A 20,121-nucleotide genomic window follows, 5' to 3' on the forward strand; every position below is an offset into this window, starting at 1 on the left:
CCACCCATCTCGGACCCTTTGCCCCTGCTTTGGGCTCCTGTGTGACACAGAGCTTGAAATCCCACAGCGCGGGCTTTGGAGAGGGGCCAGAGAAAGGAGCCACCCCGCTCCGGGCTTCTCTTGTCTCTTGGGTTCAAGCACTTACCACGTTAAAACCAACCTGGTTTTCTGCTGGAACCTATATTAAGGCAGCCGTGACAAACCTGCTGCTCCATTTCCCAATCGGATGCAGTTGTGCTTATGTCCTCCATTTCCCAATCGGATACCACTACCACACAGGCAGCCAGTTCCTCTCCCTTTGCCACCGGTCCCCACTGGTAACCCCAAAAGCACCATGTGAGGTGCTCAGGACCACCACGTCCCACCAGAGCGTTCCCCGGGTGAGGCTGGAGCAGCACCACTCACCAACATTCATGCCCAGGTTCACGCGGAGGTCCACATCCTCCGCCCATGCGTCGTGGGCTGGTTCTTTGCACAGGACCGGGAAGATGCCCCGGTAGAGGTGGGCCTGGCGCGCCGTCTGGTCATTACGGGTCACAGCGATGATGGGAGCCCGCGGGCGGTACCGGGACACCAGGTGTGCTGACCTAGAAGGAAACCAGACACGAGGTGAAGCACCACGTTACAGGCACAGCCGCCCGAGAGCAAGCTCGAGGAAGCTTGTGGGCAGCCAGAGGGGCACCTCCACTCGTAGCACAAGCGGCAGCGAGGTTCGCCTGTCACCCTGGAGGCCTCCGCAAAAGCCCTGGAGGGACATCGAGGACGACCACGGGAGATGCTGGCAAGAGCCAAGCTCACCAACGAGCTTGAAGCTCTGCTGAATTCCCAGTTAGGCAACTGGGCGGACCGCCACCAAAGGCCGTCCCTTGGCGACAGTCCCTACTCCAGTCTTGCGGTGAAAATCACCTCGCCTCCGAGTTTAGGAAGTGCCATCTGCGTGTTTTGGTCCCGAAAACAAGCCTTTATTTGTCTCTGTTGCTATGTTAAGGTGGCGAGGTGCCATTTATTCTGGCCTCTGCAAGCAGTCCTCGGCATCTCAGTGGGAGTCCCTGCAAGCTCCCTCTGTTTTGAGGAGCTCCCGATTTATGGGATGGAAAGAGCCCAGGCCAGCAGCGCTACCCAAAGCTTGCCAAGGAGGAAGCCATTTGCCTCCCAGCCACGTTCACCTGCTAAAGCCAGCAAACAGGCCAGTTCCTCTGCACAGAGCTCTGCTCTCGCGCCCAACAGGAAGCAAATGCAACTGAGGCCAAAATTTATACCGGGAAGTTGGGCACAGAATCCTTAAAATGCCTTAACACAGCAAGCAGCACACACTGGGTGGGGACTAGAGCTTCCCCTTCCCTGGGCACTGCTTACAGAGTGCATCTGCAAATAAATGGAGATTAAAACTGCAAGGCCATGACATTTATAGCTCCATGAGCATGCCAGTATCTCCACTAGCTTTTGCAGCCTTGTTTAGTGGAGTCAAGCTCAGCAATACTCAAAGATCGCTGCTTAAAGTAGGCAGTAGCAGTCTGCTCAAAGCACCGAAACACACATGCCAGCTCTCAGACAATCCTTCCCACGCTGTCCAAGAAGCCTCCTGGTAGCTCTAGGAGACCCAGGTACTCAAAGGCTGTAACAGAATCCACAGCTAAAAATATTCAAATATCAGAGTTCAAATCTCTTTAAAAAGGTCAAGTGTAAGACTGGAACCTTTTACAAAGAAACATTAGAAGCACGAGGGTATCCAGAAACTCAGTGCTTATAGTCACTCCTCATCTCTGCAGAAAGTGGCTGCTTCAAATCATTTTAAGCTGTAAATTTGGGTGAAGGATTCACCGATGGTCCAGTTCTTCAGGCAGACCATACCCAGCGCATATAATCACATCTCTGCTGCTGCACTATTTCTTTGGTCCGAGTCCAGTGCAAGAAATTCAGATTCTCTTCCAGAAAGTAGTCTGAGACTTATGGTTGGACACGCTTTGAGGGTGGGCAGCCTAGTTCCTCTAGATGAAAAAGCTGATCAGCAAGGCTTCAGCTTCCTCTCCGCAACTGGAAGAGTGTCTCTACACAGTGGTTGTCACCGTCACTGGACGGAAATCCCAAACTATATAGTTCCAGCGCGTCTGCATTGCTGTCTCTCACCTGCAGCCAAGGCACTGAGCTCACCTGAGAATGCAGGCAGCACTTGGCTGCTGGGTGCCTGCCAGATGCCTGCCTGTTCGGTGAGATTACTTGCAGGCAGGCATACGGAAGCCCGTAAGAGGAAGTTTCCAACGCTTTCAGTTTCCCTGCCTAACAATTCTAGGCTGAGCAGTCCCTCTTCGTCCCTCGGGCTTAGGCAAGCAGGGCTGATGCCTGAAAAGTTCGGCAAGGGACCTATAGTTTGGATGCTACTATGAAAGGCAAAGGCCTCAATTTTAAAAAAAAAAAAAAAAATTCTGCATCCATTGAACTTCTGCCTTACTGTTAAATCGAGGATTTCTTACCAAGAAGTTTCAATCGAAGCTGCAACACTTATTTTCCCTTGACTCTTCCAGCCAGCGCTGCTGGCAGAGATGCCATTCGCAACAGCAAGGGGAGGCAGGGCTCGGTGCTGATGCCACGCTGGCAGAGACAGGCTGAGGAACTCAGAGGTTACGTATATGCAGATGTTTGAGATGTCTGCCCATCTCCCGAGGAATCGGCACTGCAGGCAGGCGGCCTGGGCTCTCAGTCGCTGCCAAAACCCAGGTTTCACTGTTACAGCTCTAGTCTTTCAAAGCCATCTTTTTGCGAGTCTCCTTCCCCCACCCTGTCACGAAGTGGGCTTGACCTGAGGGAACCTGTCACCTCCTACCTTCCAGACTTGGTGAGGACAATAATGGCCCCGCTGCAGCACTTGAAGGACGCTTCCACAGCGCCAACAGCGGCGGCCTCCGTGGGATCACAGTTCAGGGAAGTCAGACGACGCAGTTCCTCAAACAACTGCCTGTGAAAGATGGCGGCTTCGGCCTCCCGGGCAATCTATAAGAGCAACACGCGTTCGGGAAGACAACACTCACGTCAGTCGCTCGGGGCGGCACAGGGTAAGGCGAGGTGCTCTATCAGCAAGGTGTCACACAAATACCGTCAGCTTTTGCCATTAACAATTACCAATTAGCAAGCCCAGATTTAGTTCAACACTAAAGCTGGGGTGATGGCTGCAACGCTCAGCCACCCAAACAGCACAGCCTTACAGAGGAACCATTCGATTCTCAAGGTTTCTTTTCTGAATCGGTGGCACCTACTGAGTCACCTCGCCCTGCCGAGCCCTCACTCAGGTGACATTCATGCCAACTGCCAGGCACTCTCGCTCTGCTCCTGCCTACCTGGAGTCCCTCCCTGCCACAGAGATGAACTCAACTCGGACTGCAGCGGTTATGCAAGGCTGATACCGTAGCAGCAAGCTGCTTACTAAATATTTGCAGTGTTAGAACGGAGCGTGTTTTTACTCATGGGAACTGGCACCAAGCCCCCTCTCTGAACCCTACCTGCCGGACTCGGTCAGAACTATCAGGGCTGGAGCTAAGCACTTAAAAGAGGCCTCCACTGCGCCTACTGCCATGGCATCGGCAGGGTCCCTGTTGTTAACATTGAGGCGGAAAATTTCTTCAAACAGCTGACGATGAAACATTGCGGCCTCAGCCTCACGAGCGATCTGCAGGCCCGAGTAAGAGGGAAGGAGGAGAAAAGAGGAAAGAAAAGAAGGAAAGATATACCAGAATAACATGAGATCACGTTAATCTGCTTAATTGTCATAGTAATGCATGCAAGAGGATATTAAAGGTCAGGCTGTGAAACTCTTTTTGGCTCTCAGGTTTTGAGTTTGCCGATTGCAACCCAGTCCAACATGCCACAGCTGCGCTGGCTGGTCCACCGCGCCGTTTAACTGGCAGTCCCTGGTCACTGGGCAGGCATTTCAAAGGTGGCATTCTTGCTGTACTTTGGAGTCCTTTCAGAGCAGGCAAATGCAGATTGCTTTTCAAGCCCAGTCAGACTGCGCTTTGTTGCAGCTGCTTATTACTTCTTTGAGAGACTCTCATGCCACCTACCAGCCTGCTGATGGTCCTGCCTGCAATTCCTCAAGAGGAAATCTCTGTAGCTCCATGTCCTCCCTTCATACTCTCCCAAGACCACACAGCGCTGCTGGAAGAGTCTTCATGGAGCCAACATGCAAGCAATGCACTTTCAACATCACCCCTGAAGTTGGGGGACTGTCTCTCTCAGCTTCATTAAATTTAGTTTAACTTGAGAGCCAATAAAGATTTAGTTTAACTTGAGAGCCAATAAAGATTTAGTTTAACTTGAGAGCCAATAAAGTTTCACCTCCAAGTGCTATACGAACTTCCCTTTCGGTAATAGGGAAATAAATAGTAACAAGTCTTCCTTATAGGGTTGTCACAACATGTATGTTGGGGTGTTTGTACAGTGCCAGACTTGGACAGACGAGAGGGACAGAGGCACGACTAAGGGCTTTCTGTTCAGGCTAAGCATTTGCAACAAATTCAGTAATGTGTTCATCCCAGTATGCTGGGAATCAGTCGCATTTGAAGACAATTCTCATCTCAGAAGGCTGCATTAGCCCCTGACAACCCGATAAAGAAGGCTTGCAGGGACTAGAAAAGCATGCAAAGGTTGATCGTCTTTTCAAGGACAACTTCATCCAGTTACTCCAGAAAGTGAGCAGCCGCTACATAAAGCGTGACGAGTTGATGTTTAAGCAGAGACTGAAGTGCCATTATAGTGAAAGCTTTGTAGTTAGACCCCTTCCAAATAAGAATTTTGCTACTCTACTGTTAATGAATTATTTTATGTGATGCTAGGAATTATCTCTCTTCCACAGACATCAGCTTAAGCCAAAGTAGTTAAGTATCTTATGTCTACAAATAACAGGACACATGTGAAAGGCAGGAACAGCAGTCCAGTGCCATCTCTGGTCCTAATGCAGTCAGTTTTGTTACTGCTGGCTTTACACTTGCCGTTAGATAAAATGGAAGTATTCGCCCCAAAACACTTACTCCAAACGCAAGAGCTGGTAGCCAGGCAGTTTATCTTCAGCTCCTGGTCCAAAGGCAGGCAGCTCTGCGTAACATGCAGAGTGAACCTGAGTTTAGAGGGAAGCCTGCATTCCCCAGTTGTAAGAGAGTATGTGTACACACATGTCTGCTTTGACAGGGGCTGCAGAAGGGCACAGCAATTCTTAACTCCACATCAGAGCTGGCTTTACTCATACAGAAATGGCTAGAGGGTTTCCAGTTGGTATGCAGGTGGAGATACTAGGGTGCAGGTGGGAGAAAGGAAAACGGAACAGCTATTTAAACCTTGGTCCCGTTAGACAGCATGGCCAGGGCGGCATTTGAAGACAACTGTGGATCGTGGACTGGAATTGGAAGGAAGCCCACTCCCACAAGCAGGAAACAGCCTGCCCGGTATTTGGAAGCTTGCTGCTAAACTCAAGGCACGTGGCATTTTTGTCACAGAGGTGCCAGCTACGGAGGAGCAAGCTCTTTTCTATGAGGCTAACTGGAAAGGGATCACCAAGCCAAACCACTGCAGAGTCCCAGCAAAGCTGCTGGACAGGTCGCAGACAGACAGGTCAAGTCTTTTAGAGAGGTGCAAGGATACCACATAGCGCAGACCCTGATCGTTCTCAGCATCACAGCCCATGTTTGCTGTCTGCACCTCGCTACAGAGGGAGCTTTACTTGGAATACTCCTGTAGCAGCACTGGATAAACAAATATATAAACCCAAACTGATACCCATTTCAGGCCAGGGAATGCATACAGGAGCCGCTCTTTACCACAGGTAAGGTGCTTTCTCCCTGCTATGACCGCTTGGCCACTTCAGATGGAAAGAGTCATCTGCTCTGGCCGTGCTGCAGATTTTCAGACCGTGGTTATTCAGGGCACTATTGCTGGGCAGGGCTTCTCTCGACTAATACCAAGTGAATCAGCTCAGATGAAAGATCCTGACTGTAGGGTGATGTACTCCTACCATCACAGAGTTGGCACCTTGCTGCCTGTGCCATGTTACATTAAATAAAGTGAATCTGTATGTGCTCCTCTGCACAGAGGGTTAAAACCTTCAGTACTTCTGCAGGGGCCAGGCAGAGTGAACACCACTATTCCCAGGTCTGCAGGAAGAGGGAAGCAAATGCAACGGATCCTGAGCTCAGGCTACAGGTACAATACAACCTGCCTGAGTCTAAGAATTAATGCCAGAATGGAAACCCAGGTGTAAGGTTTGCTGCAGCAAGTTTCCAACTCTTGGTAGAAAGTCAACCCTCGTGATTTAGGGGGTGAAAACTGAGGAAGAACCTTTTAGGTGCACCGTTAGTGTTCAGCCTGTAAACCAGCAGTCACTGCCCAGTAATCAAGTCATATTTTGCATTTGCTACATGCAAAAACCACCACTCCATGTTGACCAGATAAAGGTAAAAGATATTTACATAATGCACTGCAAACAAACACTAGCTGAGTTGATTAATCTATATAACCTGAATTGCAAATAAAACTGGTGAGAGTTATCACTGCTGTGATTCACAGCACTGGTAACTGGGGAGAAGCAACACTTATAGATACTTGACATCAGGCTTTTTAATCAGCTGAAATGCGAGCTGGGTGAACTTGAAGCAGAGCAGAGGTTTCTGGCAGTTCAGGCATGTAAAAATATGGTGCTGTCAGTACTCGTGCAATAAAAACACCCCCAATACCAAGCGCACCAGGTGCTGAATGCAACAGCGCTGTAAATCAGACTCACAAGCCTCCCCCACCCCCCCCAGAGGAGTCAGCCGATACCTTTCATTATCTAGAGATAAACTGGTTAAGCAGCTCCTTGACCTTGGAGAAGTTTAAGGCATTTAATATGCCAAAATGAATAGGGCATTTGGAGAAACTCATACCAAGGTAACAGCAAAAACCCCTTCACCCTGGCCTAAACAAAAATTAATATGAGAAATCTAAAGTTTTAGATTTCAGAGCACTGCAGAGCAGTTCTCAGCTCTGCCTGACAATAGTTTGACACAAAGTGAGGTTTCAGGCCCTCAGGACCATGCTAGGTAAAGAAACACCCACAGCGGGAGTGTGAACAAAGAAATCACTTGGACTGCTAGGTGCTGTCACCTAGGACCAGACACATTTAGATCTTCAGGTGCCCGGCTCAGATGGAAGATGCAGGGCAAGAGAGTACTGCTACTTTCACCTGCAGGACAGGCCCCCCCAAGCAGAGCGAAGGCAGTACTCACAGCATGCTGCATGCGCACAGCCTCGAGCGGGTAGTCTCCCTTGGCAGTCTCTCCGGACAGCATGATGCAGTCTGCTCCATCCAGGACAGCATTAGCAACATCGCTGCCCTCGGCGCGGGTCGGGCGAGGTTTCTTGATCATGCTTTCCAGCATCTGGAAGAGAACAAATCCGAAGAAATCAAGACACTGCAGAAGGAACCAGCTGCTTTTTCACTAGTGCACTTCAGTATACTTAGAGATAGGGCAGAAGACAGGATGCAGCCTAAGGACTCTGGGAGGAGAGCTCTCCCACGGGTACAGGACAGGGGCGCCTGGTCCCTAACCAGCTTTGAATTAACGCGAGAAAAACAACCCATTTCATTTTGTACCCATCCAACATTTACTCCTTTTCCAGGGAGATGTAACCCACACAACATCACAGACGTAGCATCTGACTTTCCCATTTAACTTTTCAGCACAGGTCTTGGTCCAAGGAACGCAAGAGCTCTTTGGAGCAGAGTATTGCGTTAGACGTCTTTACAGAAAGCTCAAATCCAGCCACATGTTCCCAAATTAGCATCTAGGGGTTTGGTTTTTTCATCTAGAAATAGGTAAACAGCAAGTAACATCATCTTCATCCAACACAAGATTTCCAATTCTTTATACAATATGTACAGGCTAGTAAACTCAGAACAGCTACCACCACCAGCCTCCTAAGCACCCGCTCTGAAGAGAGCGGAAAACAGGACAGCTTTCCACGAGGTTAGCTCTTCCTACCCGCTTCTCCCAGAAGCTCACACACTAACTCCACACACCAAAGCCTGGCCAGTTCTCCCATCTTCCTCAGGCGTACAGCATTCTCCCCACCACTGGGCAAACATCACTCATTTCCTCACGAAACACCGCCTGAGGCAGCTTTCAGTTGCATTTTAGCAGCAATACAGGAAGAGGAAGGAGCATATGCCACTGTAAATCCAGAACCTTGTCTGATGACTGCTGTCTAGAGACAGTTTTCACTTCCACGGCCTGTGCACAGAGCAAGCATAGGCAGGAAACCAGTCCTCCCAGTGCCTGAGGACTGTCCGCACATGATCCCTACTGGAACCACTGAAGCTGAGCATCACTCCCTCACTAGCAGCTCCCAGAATAATGAGATGGATCTTTTACTCAGTTCCTTCTGATGCTGCAGTGCGGGCACGTTTTGTAAGATACCTGGGAACCTTAGCAAGTCTTCTCTGTTAGACACAAATGTGCTACTACAAGGCAAAGCATAAGCGATTTTTTCCCAGAATTTGTTTAGTCAGCCCAGAAGACTTACACTGCATGAAGTTTTGAGGGGTAAAACACGCAACACGAGGTCCTGTAACCCTACTGGGAAAGATCCCAAACACATCTTTAAAGAAGTGCCTCAAGATGAGCTATTCAGCTACGAGCAAAACCTCTTTGCTCTTGGCATCTCACTCTCTAGCGAACACCATCAAGCCATGACAGTTACTGACATTCGCACCCTGCCAAACTCCGGCAGTTATGAGTTAGCGTTGCGTTTCGAGTACCTGAGTGGCACAGATGATGGGTTTGCCAGCCCTGTTGCAGCGTCCAATCATCATCTTCTGGGCGAGGAAGACTTTTTCAGCAGGGATCTCGATTCCCAGGTCACCTCGGGCCACCATAATGCCATCACTGGCCTCCATGATCTCATCAAACCTGACAGCAAGAGAAGATGTTTGTTACCCCATTTGCTCTGCAAAGCACCTTCCTTTCTGTTCCATCCTCCCCCTCTTAAAGGCAGCATCGCTCTGGAGCGCGACACGCTGTCGGCACACGGGCTTTCCATGTGCCATTTTGGTATCCTGTAATGCCAAGGTAGGAGGAAGAAAAAACACGGCCAAGCCACAGCACATATAAAGTGCTATATAAAGCTTTCTAAAGCTATACAAAGACAGGTCGAGGGGAGCGTGAGTTGATCTGAGATATTTTAGTCTGATAGTGATTCCCATAGACTTGGTGATTCCCATGCTCGCTGACTGCATCCAGAACAAGAACTTTGCTCGAGTTTCAACTCACACTCACTACAAAAAAAATCACAGATTTTTCAGGGATGCAGGGAGATTGTGACACTGTCCCCATGAGCTCAGGGCGTGCGACAGCAACACATCCTCCTGTTCGTACTGCAGCTACGTCAAGTCCCACACGCAGGGCATTAACTGATGGCTTGCGCTACCGCCCTGTTAGTCGGACTAGTATGTTTGCTGCTGCTGGCAAGCCAGAGACCAGGAGTCCTGACTACAGCGCAAAGGGGCTGTGTTGTTCTGTTGATACAGGGTGACAAACCTGAAGTGTCAGCTGCACAAAGCTCACCTGCGCACACCCTCGTGGTTCTCGATCTTGCTGATGATCTTGATGTTCTTTCCCTTCTCCCCTAGCACCTTCCTGACGGCATGGACATCAGCAGCTTTGCGGATGAAGGAAGCAAACACCATATCTACGTTCTGCTCCACACCGAATTTTAGGTCCTGAACGTCCTTTTCAGAGACCGCAGGCAGGTCAACTGCAGCACCAGGCAGGTTCACTCCCTTCTTGCTGCCCAGCATGCCACCGTTCTCGATCTCCGTCATGACATAGTCCTTGCCTGAAACAGATGTGTTCCCATAGTCAGTGTTTACCAGAAAGCTCCCCGCTGCCAGCTCCCACACACCTCCCTGCCTGAGAACAGCAGTGCCAACAGCGACCGCACGTGATAAAAGCACATCGCTGCTCTCTTCAGCAGATTTATGTAACACACAAGCTTGCAATTTACCCATGGGAGCACAAAAGACCGGTTTAAACAGACCACTTCTACGCTGTTCTTGGAGAAGATACCATTTGTTCCATGCAGAAGTTTGGGACTGCCCCCCGCCCCGAAAAGCCACCAGGTTGCATTTCTGCACACAGGAGCCCTGGAATACCAAACTGAGCACCCCAAAAGCCTCACCTCCATCTCCCTACACACTCTGGGATTTGAGGTGATACCTTGAGGCTAGAGCAGTTTAGGCAGCACTATAGAGGGAGTATTGTGGAACTAACCTTGCCCCTACGTTAACAGTTGAAGCTAGTTCTGTCTCTAACCACAAAACTCAGGGTTTATGCTGTAAAAACAGTTAAATCCTGCATTAAAAGTATGAATTGGCTAAACAGGCTTTAATCATGAGCTCTGGTATGTCCCTACCACACATTCACCTTTGAAGACAGGTTTCAGATGACAGCCTAGTGAAACCCAGCCGAAGTTAGTTTTTGGAAACTTGCTAGTTCAAGTAGAGAAAGTTTTGCTCAAAGTCTCACTACAGCATTAAGAACCACGTACTCCTTTTTTAATACACAACTGCAAGCTAAAAAACAGTTACTGGAGCGAAAGCACAAATATGTTCTGAGGAAAAAACAAAACAGGCACAGCTGGAACGGTTGTTACACACCTTTCTCCTTAACCAGCAAGGAAATGAGACCATCATCCACATAGATTTTGCTGCCAACTTCTACAACCTTGGTGAGGTTCTTGTAGTCCACCCATAGCACGTTCTCATCGCAGTTCTCCATGAAGGCATCATCCAGGGTCACTTTGAGCGGTGCACCCTTCTTCAGCTCCACTTCTGCTGTGCCACTCTGCGTGTCAAAACATGCATTTCAGCAAGACCAGTAAAAACCAGCACACAACCACCTCCTAGCCTGCAGCAGTTCATCAAAATTTTTGGTAGTTGGTTCCTTGCCTAGTTTCCTAGAGACTTTTTTTTTTTTTCAAAAGGCCACAGACATAACATGGTATCTAGACTCAGGCACTGAAAAAAGTGGGAGAAAAAAAGAGCAACTTACTCCCTTAATGAGTCCAGTTCGGATTTCAGGTCCCTTGGTATCCAGTGCAATAGCCACAGGTCTGTAGGTGATGGGATCAGAGGCAAAGCTCTCTGTAGCTTCTCGCACATTCTTGATTGTGCCCTCATGATACTGGCAATGAAAAAGAGATGGAAACATTCAAGCCATTTCTACTCCACTGCTTAGGAAAAAGATCACTACACACCCCAAACGCTGCCCAAGCGGAAAGCTCTGCTCTCACGTTATGCTCAATTTCAGTTCTAGCTTGAGAATTTAATTCAGACTGAGCTTCCAGAAAAGCAGAATATGAGGATACAAAGGCCTTACCTACTTGAAAGTGGAGCCCGGCAGCTACCTGGCTGTGCCTTCGATGCCCCCAGTTCTAATCCCAGAAGGACAACTCAAGGAGACAGCCCAGGTGCTCGGCAGAAGTGATTTTCCACCAGGACATACACTTGCCATTTGAAGATGCCCACCAACCAACAGGCCTTTAGGAAGAACGTTTCCGAAAGCTTTGCTAACACCTGCCCATTCAACATGGCAGAACATCGGCAGCACTGGACGATTACATGTGTGGAAAGGCTCCTGAATGCCAGGAGAATGTCACAGCTAAGCCACCGCCACACATGGCTGTTCTCCTCCTCCCTTCAGAGCACAGAAGGGAGGATGCCATTCTCTGCACTGCCGACTCCCCCACAGACTTCCAGCCTGACCCCTCTTAACAGTCCTACAGGCGAGCAGATGGACAAGCTTCTTTATAACTCTTTGGCTTAAATTTCCCCTAAAGATAAAAGGATTTGTTAAGGGGACATTATCCATTTAAGTATTTACATTTCGAGACCCAAAGCAATCGCAGCCAGCAGTTCAAGACTCCAGCACCATGTACCCGGCTTCCAAACTTTCATGTGTGCAAGAGCATTTCACTAACGCTGCCAGTTTCAGGACAGACAGTTCTGCCCGGAAACTCTCATCCCAACTACCTCAAACGAGCTTCAGATGACCAGCAGATCAGTTTACTTTACTTGTTTAAACAACATTAAGAGATAACCTTGACTGCAAGTTGTGTAAAGCTTGACAGACTTTTGCAGATAAGAAATACCCTTTCCCCTCTCTGTGCCAGACGGACGGCATTTGACCTGACCAGGAAACACCTGGCTCCCCCCACGCCACCCATCTGCCTTGACACGAGCCCCGCACACCGACTTTGGTATCGCGGGGACGGTAATGCAGCGCCAGGAAGGTGGGGCCGGAAAAAGCTGTGCTAAAGTTCGTGTGCGTGTCCCCTGCCAGAGGTGCACCACAACTGCTAACTCTTTAGAGCAGGAAAAATTATTTTAGTTTACTGATCGAGTGTGCAAGTTGAGACTGAGAAGGCCCCAACCCTCCCGTGCACTGCAGCCTACAGGGATGCAGTACAGGAAACTTGCCTGAAGGGTGCTATTACGTTTATCTGGTCCCAGTCACCTGCGCTTTTTCCTTTTTAGTTTGATACTGATGACTAACTGGCTCCTAGGGAGTCTGACTTCCTGAAGAGTTACATATGCAGAACAGGAATGCAGGCAGAGCTGGAAGTAAAAGCAGGCGTTTTTTTCTATATAGAAGGGTTGCAGCCAGTTAAAGTTAAACTTTAACTCTGTTAAAGTTGAATGCTTTAGGGTGGACACAAGAACCAAAGCACTCGTGACAGATGAAAACTCTTTGGGGCTTCACTGGAAACTGGAGTGTTTTGGAGGAACCAGGAGGGGACTCAAACTTAAGACTAGCTACGGCTGACAGCCAAACTCAACAGGAGATGACAGCACGACCAGACTCTGCTGTAATCTAACCTCATCTGTATGAAATGTGCAGTTAGATCTCACCCAAAGCAGAAAGCCACAGTCCCTGTCCTCGACCTCAGTTAACAAGTACGCAAACCACAGCAGCAGCTCCGCTGGGCAGTAACGGTGTGAAAATTCCCCGTTTCAGCCTGGCCACCAACTCCCTGCCGAGTCACCAGGCCCAAGAGCCACCCAGCTGCAGCATTTGGCTACTGAGAGGCAGAGTTATTGCACGTTACCCTTTCTTCAGGCAGATTTTGCTAACTGCAGCCTATGCACCGACACTACCCCAGGGTGTTTAGTCAAGGTCTGATGGTTGTCCACAGTTAAGCATCAGACCTTTCGATTTTGACAGTGCCCTGTGGCCTTTAAAGGCCACGAGGGTGAGAGGCCAAGCTGTTACGCACCGCAAGGCTCACGGTTCAGTAAGTAAAGCCACCTACAGCTGCTACTGGCTACTGTCTGACATTTTGAAAGCTGGAGGGCAGCCAGGGTAAAAAAAAAAACAAAAAAAAACCTCAGCTCAGGGTGGCATTCTAGGCAACCTGGAATGGGATCCTCAGCTCCTCCAGTATCGCTGAGGATTTCTTCTATTTATATCAATAAGGGCTTGTCTGCCATGAACAGCATTGACTTCTTTTGACCTCATTCTTACAAGCTCACCGCACCACCTCCCAAGTACTGTGGTGCTAACCTCATGAATGCCAGGAACACAACCGGAGCAGCTGATTAGCCAAGCAAACCCGGGAGTTCGATTCTTTCAACTAGGCACAGTAATTACTTCAAATTACTAACAGTTTTCTTCTGAGACAAAGTTATTCATTGATCGCCCGCTTGCAAAACCCCCAGCAACGAAACAAGCAGCAAGACGAGCAAGCGATAGTTGTGTACTCCCGCAGAGGCGCACAGCAAAACAGGGACAAATGTTCTCGGCTTCTGCTATTAACTGAGAAGCAGCAGTTACAGCGAACAGCAGGACACCAGGGAGAACTGAAGGATTTCACGGCAAGCAGTCGACACACAAGTGTCAAGTATCAGTTACCTGGCTCCCTGCTACAGAGAAGGGTGTGATTTTGAACTGCTTTCAAAACGGCTCAGAAAGCGCGCTTAAAAATGTTATAAGCAATTACACTGGCTCAATATGTTCAACCAGCACACTTTCCCCAAAAGCAGAGCTAAGTTTCGCCTTCCCACACCAAGGCTGGTCTGGACTAAGCTGGATTTCCCTCTTCCATGAGAGACAGGGTCAGCAGGTACACACCGCCCGGTCAGGGCTGTATCAGCTCAGACCCCACCCTTACCTCATGGGTGCCGTGAGAGAAGTTGAGGCGGGCAACATTCATTCCAGATTTAATCATTTCCTTCAGCTTCTCCACCGAGCGGGAGGCTGGGCCTAGGAGGAAGAAATAGTTTGAATATTAACTTTGTAAAAATAATGAGATAACCCACACACGCCAGACTGTTTCATGTGGAAGAGAAAAGGTATAATGGATACAGACTTGCTCAGCGCTGAAGCAGCTCATCTCTACAGTAGTAAAGATTGTTTTAACTTGCCTTTAACTCGGAGCGCAGCAGAACCTAAGCAGTTCTGATTTCCCTGGCTACCAGATTCACTCTTAGCAATAATATGGGCTAGGCAGACATGGGAAAGTCATGTTCTTTCAACACACAAGTTCAGCCCTGGCAAGGGATGAAAGCTGAAGCCTTCCCACAATTTCCCTAACAAGTTTCACCAACACAGAGGTTCACAGCTGCGATTCTCTCCTATCTAGGAATCGCCTACCGATGGTGCAGATGATGCCAGTGTTTCTCGCAATGGTTGGCTCCGAGTCGATGTCCAAGCGGCACATGTGCTCCAGGAAGGTGTCTGCCATGGCAGCGTGCAGCTGCTGGGTCTGGATGAAAGCGGTCCCTGCATCGTGGTGCTTCGACATCGTCACTGGGATCCTGGATCTAGAAGAGAAGAAAGCGGTGCCAGGTTTAGGAATCACCCAAACTTGCTCATCAAGCAGAGACACCAACACACCCACGTGATGAATATGGAGATAACAAGAAAGCTGCTACTGGGTCAAACTATCTTTATGTTCCTACTTGAGAGTCTTAGATACAGGCAAGACACACTTCTATTTCCATGTCATCCCCCACATACACCACCCAAAGCTCACCTGCCTTCTATGCAGATGTTCCCTTCATAGCTTCTCTTCATTGCCAGTCTTCCCTTGGAGCTACACAACGCAACAAAATTCAAGCACTTGAGTGCGCAGGCAGAGATTCTGCCTCCTCCCTCCCAGCTCTCAAGTCATTTTCCTACAGGCCTCAACTGCGTTTCCCATCGCAACTGGGGACCAGGGCAGATCGGCGCTAGCGTGACTGCAGATACATCTTACGCGGGCAATCTTCTGCCGAGAAGCACCTAATCACGGCACAGTCTGCCTAAGCTTAAAACCCATCCTTTAAGCCTGTACAAGCAAGTAGACTTGAGTTGATTAAACACAACACCTGTGAGAACATGTAAAAGACTGAAGATTTCTTTAATATACCCAAGGTCCCTCTTCAAATTGAAGACGCTGGGGGTCTCCCCTGCCCCATGCATTCCCCCTCTCCCAGGGCAGCAGAAAACTACCCCAAGGTTTAAAAGTGGTGGGGTTTTTTTTGGTTTTTGTTTTGTTTTTTTTCCTCAAAGTTTAGATAAAAAAACCTCTCTGAACTCAGGCTGCTTGCCTCTACAGGATTAGAGCATCCCCACAACAGCAGGAACAGCCTGCAATCCCAAGAGGAAGCCGAACTGAAGCTTAACTGTCCACTGGGATGGGCCCAGTACACTCATTTCCCAGCAGCGCTGGTGCCCCCGGGCATTTCTAATTGTGCACCTCAGGCCGCACTGCAATAATTTTGTTCTCAAGTAGCAGTGGCGGCTAAGAGCTGTTTGTCCTCTTCGACCTGCCCAGGCTAGATTGCCGGCATTCAAAAAGCCTCCGGTAAGAGAGTGATGTAAGGTGGTGGCTACTAGCATGGGCAGATCACTAGTTTTGACTTCAAACAGTGGTTTGACTTCAACCTTCATCCCGTGGGCATGCAGGGGATATTCAAAACAGGCTGCTCTTTCAGCATAAGCTGCCTTCATCTCCAAGATATACCTTTAGCGCTTGTGGAAACATGGGCTGCTGCTCAGCTAAAGGCAGGGATAGAGCAGGGGTTTTGTTCTGCCTGCCCCAAGCAGACAAAAAAACCCCAATAAATCACAAAATAGTATTAGCTGCACACACCAGCTAGCTCAGTGTATTCAGCTTTGAAACAGAGGCACTAATAAACCTAGCAGGGCTGACCAGAACGAAGCCATGCCTCTAACGAACAGGCAAAGAGATCCCCTGCCAGCCTGCCATGTGCCTGCCCAGTGCTGCAGAGGCTCTGTGCGCACCGACGCTCCTCCCCTCGGCCACTTCTGCTCTGCAGACCTTCCCCACGTACGTGCAGATCGTGCAGATCCTCTCGCAGGCAGCCCTGACTCACCATCGCCTCGCTCCCATGCGGCATAAAGGAGTCAGGTCAGTGAAAACCATAATTTGTCCTGGCAAAGACTCCTTTCCCTCAGCCCTGCCAGAAGCTGCTGATTCACCGGAGTCAGTACAAGAAGGTCTGCCCACATAAAAAGCCCGACAAAGTCCCATTATTGTAGGAAAACCTACTGGTCAGCCCTGAAACATTGTGTTTTAGCCCTCTAACACTTGCTGCTGCATCCTCCGACACCTGCGGAGCAGTGCCGGCTCCTCCAGATGCCAAAAAGAATAAGCCTTTGCTGGGAAATCGCCTCCACACAAACACAGGTGAGCGGCTCTACGCAGCTTCTGGGAAAGAGCAGAATATGAAACAACGGGATCCCAAGACAGAAGCTGCATCCAGAGCATGACTTGGAAGTTTTTAAAAATAGGCAGGTGAGTTCTCGCTCTCTCATGGAAATCCCTCACCCATTCAAGCCATTTGCAAATATAATTTTAAACCCCCTAAAGTCTTTATAAATACATAAAGAGAAAGGAAAGTTAAGTTCCCAGTCAGAATCCCCTTCACAAGATTTTCCAGCAGTTCAGTGAGCTCAGAAAAATTAATCAGAGACACCGAGACCTTGTCCAGGGGCAAGAGCAGAAACGCAGCAGCCAAAAAGTATCCCAAATACCCATCTGCCCGCAGCACCGTACCCTGCTACCAGCAAACTACACTTCTTAATACTTCCTCCTGCCTCCCATGACCACGTATTTACAAGCCATCGACTGAATTCTACTGGAAGGACCAGTCTTATAAATATAACAGGAATGTCTGGCATTTCCCACTATTCCAGATTTCAAGGACGCCCGAAGACATGGAGCACTCAGTCTGGGCTGAGCGAGGAAGGGAGGTAAGCAATACCCTACAAAGCCTTAATGTTTCCAGCACTGAAAAATTCCTTCCTCAAGGAATAACAATTACATCCTCAAGTTTATGACTTGGACTGCCTGTGCTTAAGGCCGGGCTTGGGCTGCCTGTGCTTCAGGCAGGGCATCCCAAAGATGTCTGGTATCTCCCCGGCTCTTGAATATTCTAGAAAGAGCCGTTTGAGGTCAGGACGACCGGTTTTACAGTAGCGAGGTGACTAACTACAGCCAGCTCATCTTGCGGTCGGCTGAGAGAAACCCTAAATCCACGGCACCTCCGGATCTGCCCTCGGGGACAGAGAAAGGAGAGGCGGCAGCAAGCCCCACCCGGCAATCCCCCCTCTGGGCCAAGCCTTTGCTGTTATCGGTGACAAAGGGAAGTGGAAACTGCAGTGGCGAGGCCTCGCAGGGACCGTCCCCAGGCAGGACCGGCGTTAACCACTGCCACGCCAGACAAAGATGTTATACTGCCTGTAAAAGTTGCAGGCAGGCAGCAGGGAGGCTCACGGTGGGTGACGATTCGGATTTTATTGGTCAGCCTCACTTACACAACCTCACTGACGCTGCAGAACAAGGCTGCTCACGCCCAGTGTCCCCGGCCAGAGGCAGAAATGGTTTGAGTTAGCACTTACATATGAGAAGGCCAGGGTTATGAAACTGGGCAGGCCTTCAGATTCCCTAAAAAAGCCTTGAAAAACATCAGCTTTGTTCATTCCAGAAGCTAAAGGGACTCAGCAACAAAAAAATCCAGCTCTGCAGCAAAGCAGGCTTTTAATACAGCCTGTCAACCCCTCTTCCAGAGCGGGAGGACAACACGTTCTTCCCTCGGTGGCTGCTGCAGGAGGTGGCGTCGCGCCGTTATGTAAGTACAAGATGGCCACCCCAAAATGCCATCTCTTTTCTGCAATGCTGGACAGGACCCAGAAGCCACCACCTGCTCCCGGCTGCTGTACGCTCTCCCCAGCAGCGAGCCACAGCTCTGCGGGAGGAGAGACCCGCAGCTCCGCAACGGAGATGCCTCTCTGGCTTTTCGGCAAACGAGTTATGGGGGCCAGGAAGGTCAGGCCAGCCTGCACAGCACTGGGCGACATCTGCACTTTCCCTGCACGCAGATGGATTAGCCTTGCCTTAGCCGAGCCTGCCCTCCCTGGAGGGCAAAGGCATACAAGAGGCTTAACAAAAAAATTAAGCGAGTTGAGGTGACGAGCATCAGATGTTTGGCGAAGAGAAGGACTTAATCTCGAAAGTATTTGTAGCGCAGGCACACCTACTGACTTAACCTTGCAGCGTGTTGCTCTGACACAGGACAAGGAGCCTTTCAGCCTGGCCCCACACCAGCAGAAGCCACCTAGCTGCCTTCAAGGGAACTGTAAAAATCTTTTTTGCATTATAAAAGAAAGAGGGTTTGGGGTTTTTTTTAAAATGTAAATATAACTCTAGGTGGAAGTATAGATCCCTCTGCTGCATCCCCAGCTCCAGGATGGAGATTTGCTGCGCGCCCAGCTGTAGGTGGCAGCGACAAGGTACTGCAGCCCCATTCCCTACGTGCCATCCATCACCGTGCCATCCATCGGTGCACGCCGCAGCGGCCCCGGCACCACCTTCCCCCGGGGGAGATAAAGGACTAGCACGTGGTCCGGCCAGCCTGGGAGACGTTTTGTTTGTATTAAATTAAATTATCAGCTCGGCATGTGGAAAGGGAATTAACAGTGGCGTTGGATCACTCCAGCTAATGCCAATAAATTAAGATTTTTGTAAAATTTACGACTTTGGGTGGAAAAAGAAGTAGTCGAGAAAAACGCAGGCTGCTCGAGCAACGGGCTCGCAGCCTCCACAAGCTAGTTATCTAGTGAAAGTAAAGTTTCTCGGAAGGGTTTCGCAGGCAAGAGTCCCCGCTTCAAACACGTGGCTCGCAGCAGAGCTTCCTGCCTCGGCAGAACAGGCCTTCGTCAATCTGGTCACGGTTTGGAAATGAGCCGGCATCAGCATGACCCATTAGGCCACCAAACTTTTAACTCCTCCAAATTACCCTTGATTCTGCTTTATATATGGGACGTCAGGCATAAAATTATGCGCTTAGGACTGATTTTTTTTTTAATTAAGCGCTCCTGGTTGCGCAACAAGCCCTCGAGTTTCCCTGGAGGTATCGGGGTAACCAAAAACCCTCTTTGCCATCAACCTTTAGGCCAAGGCAAGTCATGATTAGTAGCAGCCCTTTTCAGGAGCAGGCGATAGCCAGAAAGTTAAAACATTAACATCACAAAGACCTCCGTGAAACACTGATTTCGTTAACCTGGGCCTCGCAGACAACTAGCTGCCTTATCAGAACAAAGCAGGTTTTTAGAGCTTGCCGTCTACTCTTATTAATCTGAGGAGACAGTCGGGAGGTTGCCATTGTCTGCCGACAAAAGCACTATTCATGCCCAGCTAGCCCCGCAAAGAAGGTTTCAAAGGTTTTCACAGTTCAAGAGACTATCCGAATCAATCGGACGTGTTTAGGCAGGCGTAATTACGGGAGCAGATTAATTCAGAAGGGGCCTTCTCTTCCGAGGAGGTGGGGAATAAGGAGGCTGCAGCATCACTGGTGAGTTTAGTGAGCCGTACGCTGATTTAAGCTAATGCCCTTCAGAGCATCGCCGCGGCTCTTACGTGAGCGCAGGCGGGGGGAGGGCTAGGGGGGGCCGGCAAAGCGCCTCGCTCCGTCTCCATCTGACTCAGCCTCCCAGAAGACTCCGGTCCGGCCCCAGCCATCAGGAAACCGGGCGACATGTTGCAGTCGGGGCCCCGCGCACCGTTTTACCGCACCGCTGCGGGGCACACGCCTTCCCC

At 49.6% G+C, this 20,121-nt stretch overlaps 1 protein-coding gene across 1 annotated transcript in view; it reads right to left on the reverse strand.

The window, feature by feature from the left end:
* Nucleotides 1-15,148, reverse strand: part of LOC104076049 (pyruvate kinase PKM) — a 15,396-nt gene extending 248 nt beyond the window's left edge. Inside the window, exons 1-10 of the mRNA XM_009576764.1 lie at nt 15,052-15,148; nt 14,670-14,839; nt 14,188-14,279; nt 11,070-11,201; nt 10,676-10,862; nt 9,585-9,855; nt 8,780-8,930; nt 7,248-7,400; nt 2,822-2,988; nt 406-587 (exon numbers count right to left, since the gene is read on the reverse strand). Of these exons, the coding sequence (XP_009575059.1) occupies nt 406-587; nt 2,822-2,988; nt 7,248-7,400; nt 8,780-8,930; nt 9,585-9,855; nt 10,676-10,862; nt 11,070-11,201; nt 14,188-14,279; nt 14,670-14,839; nt 15,052-15,092 (1,546 nt within the window). The 5' untranslated portion in view covers nt 15,093-15,148. The remainder of the gene's footprint in view (nt 1-405; nt 588-2,821; nt 2,989-7,247; nt 7,401-8,779; nt 8,931-9,584; nt 9,856-10,675; nt 10,863-11,069; nt 11,202-14,187; nt 14,280-14,669; nt 14,840-15,051) is intronic.
* Nucleotides 15,149-20,121: the final 4,973 nt, after the last annotated feature.

The sequence above is a fragment of the Fulmarus glacialis genome, unplaced genomic scaffold (genome assembly GCF_000690835.1).
Source record: "Fulmarus glacialis isolate BGI_N327 unplaced genomic scaffold, ASM69083v1 scaffold31814, whole genome shotgun sequence".
NCBI classification, from domain to species: Eukaryota; Metazoa; Chordata; class Aves; order Procellariiformes; family Procellariidae; genus Fulmarus; species Fulmarus glacialis.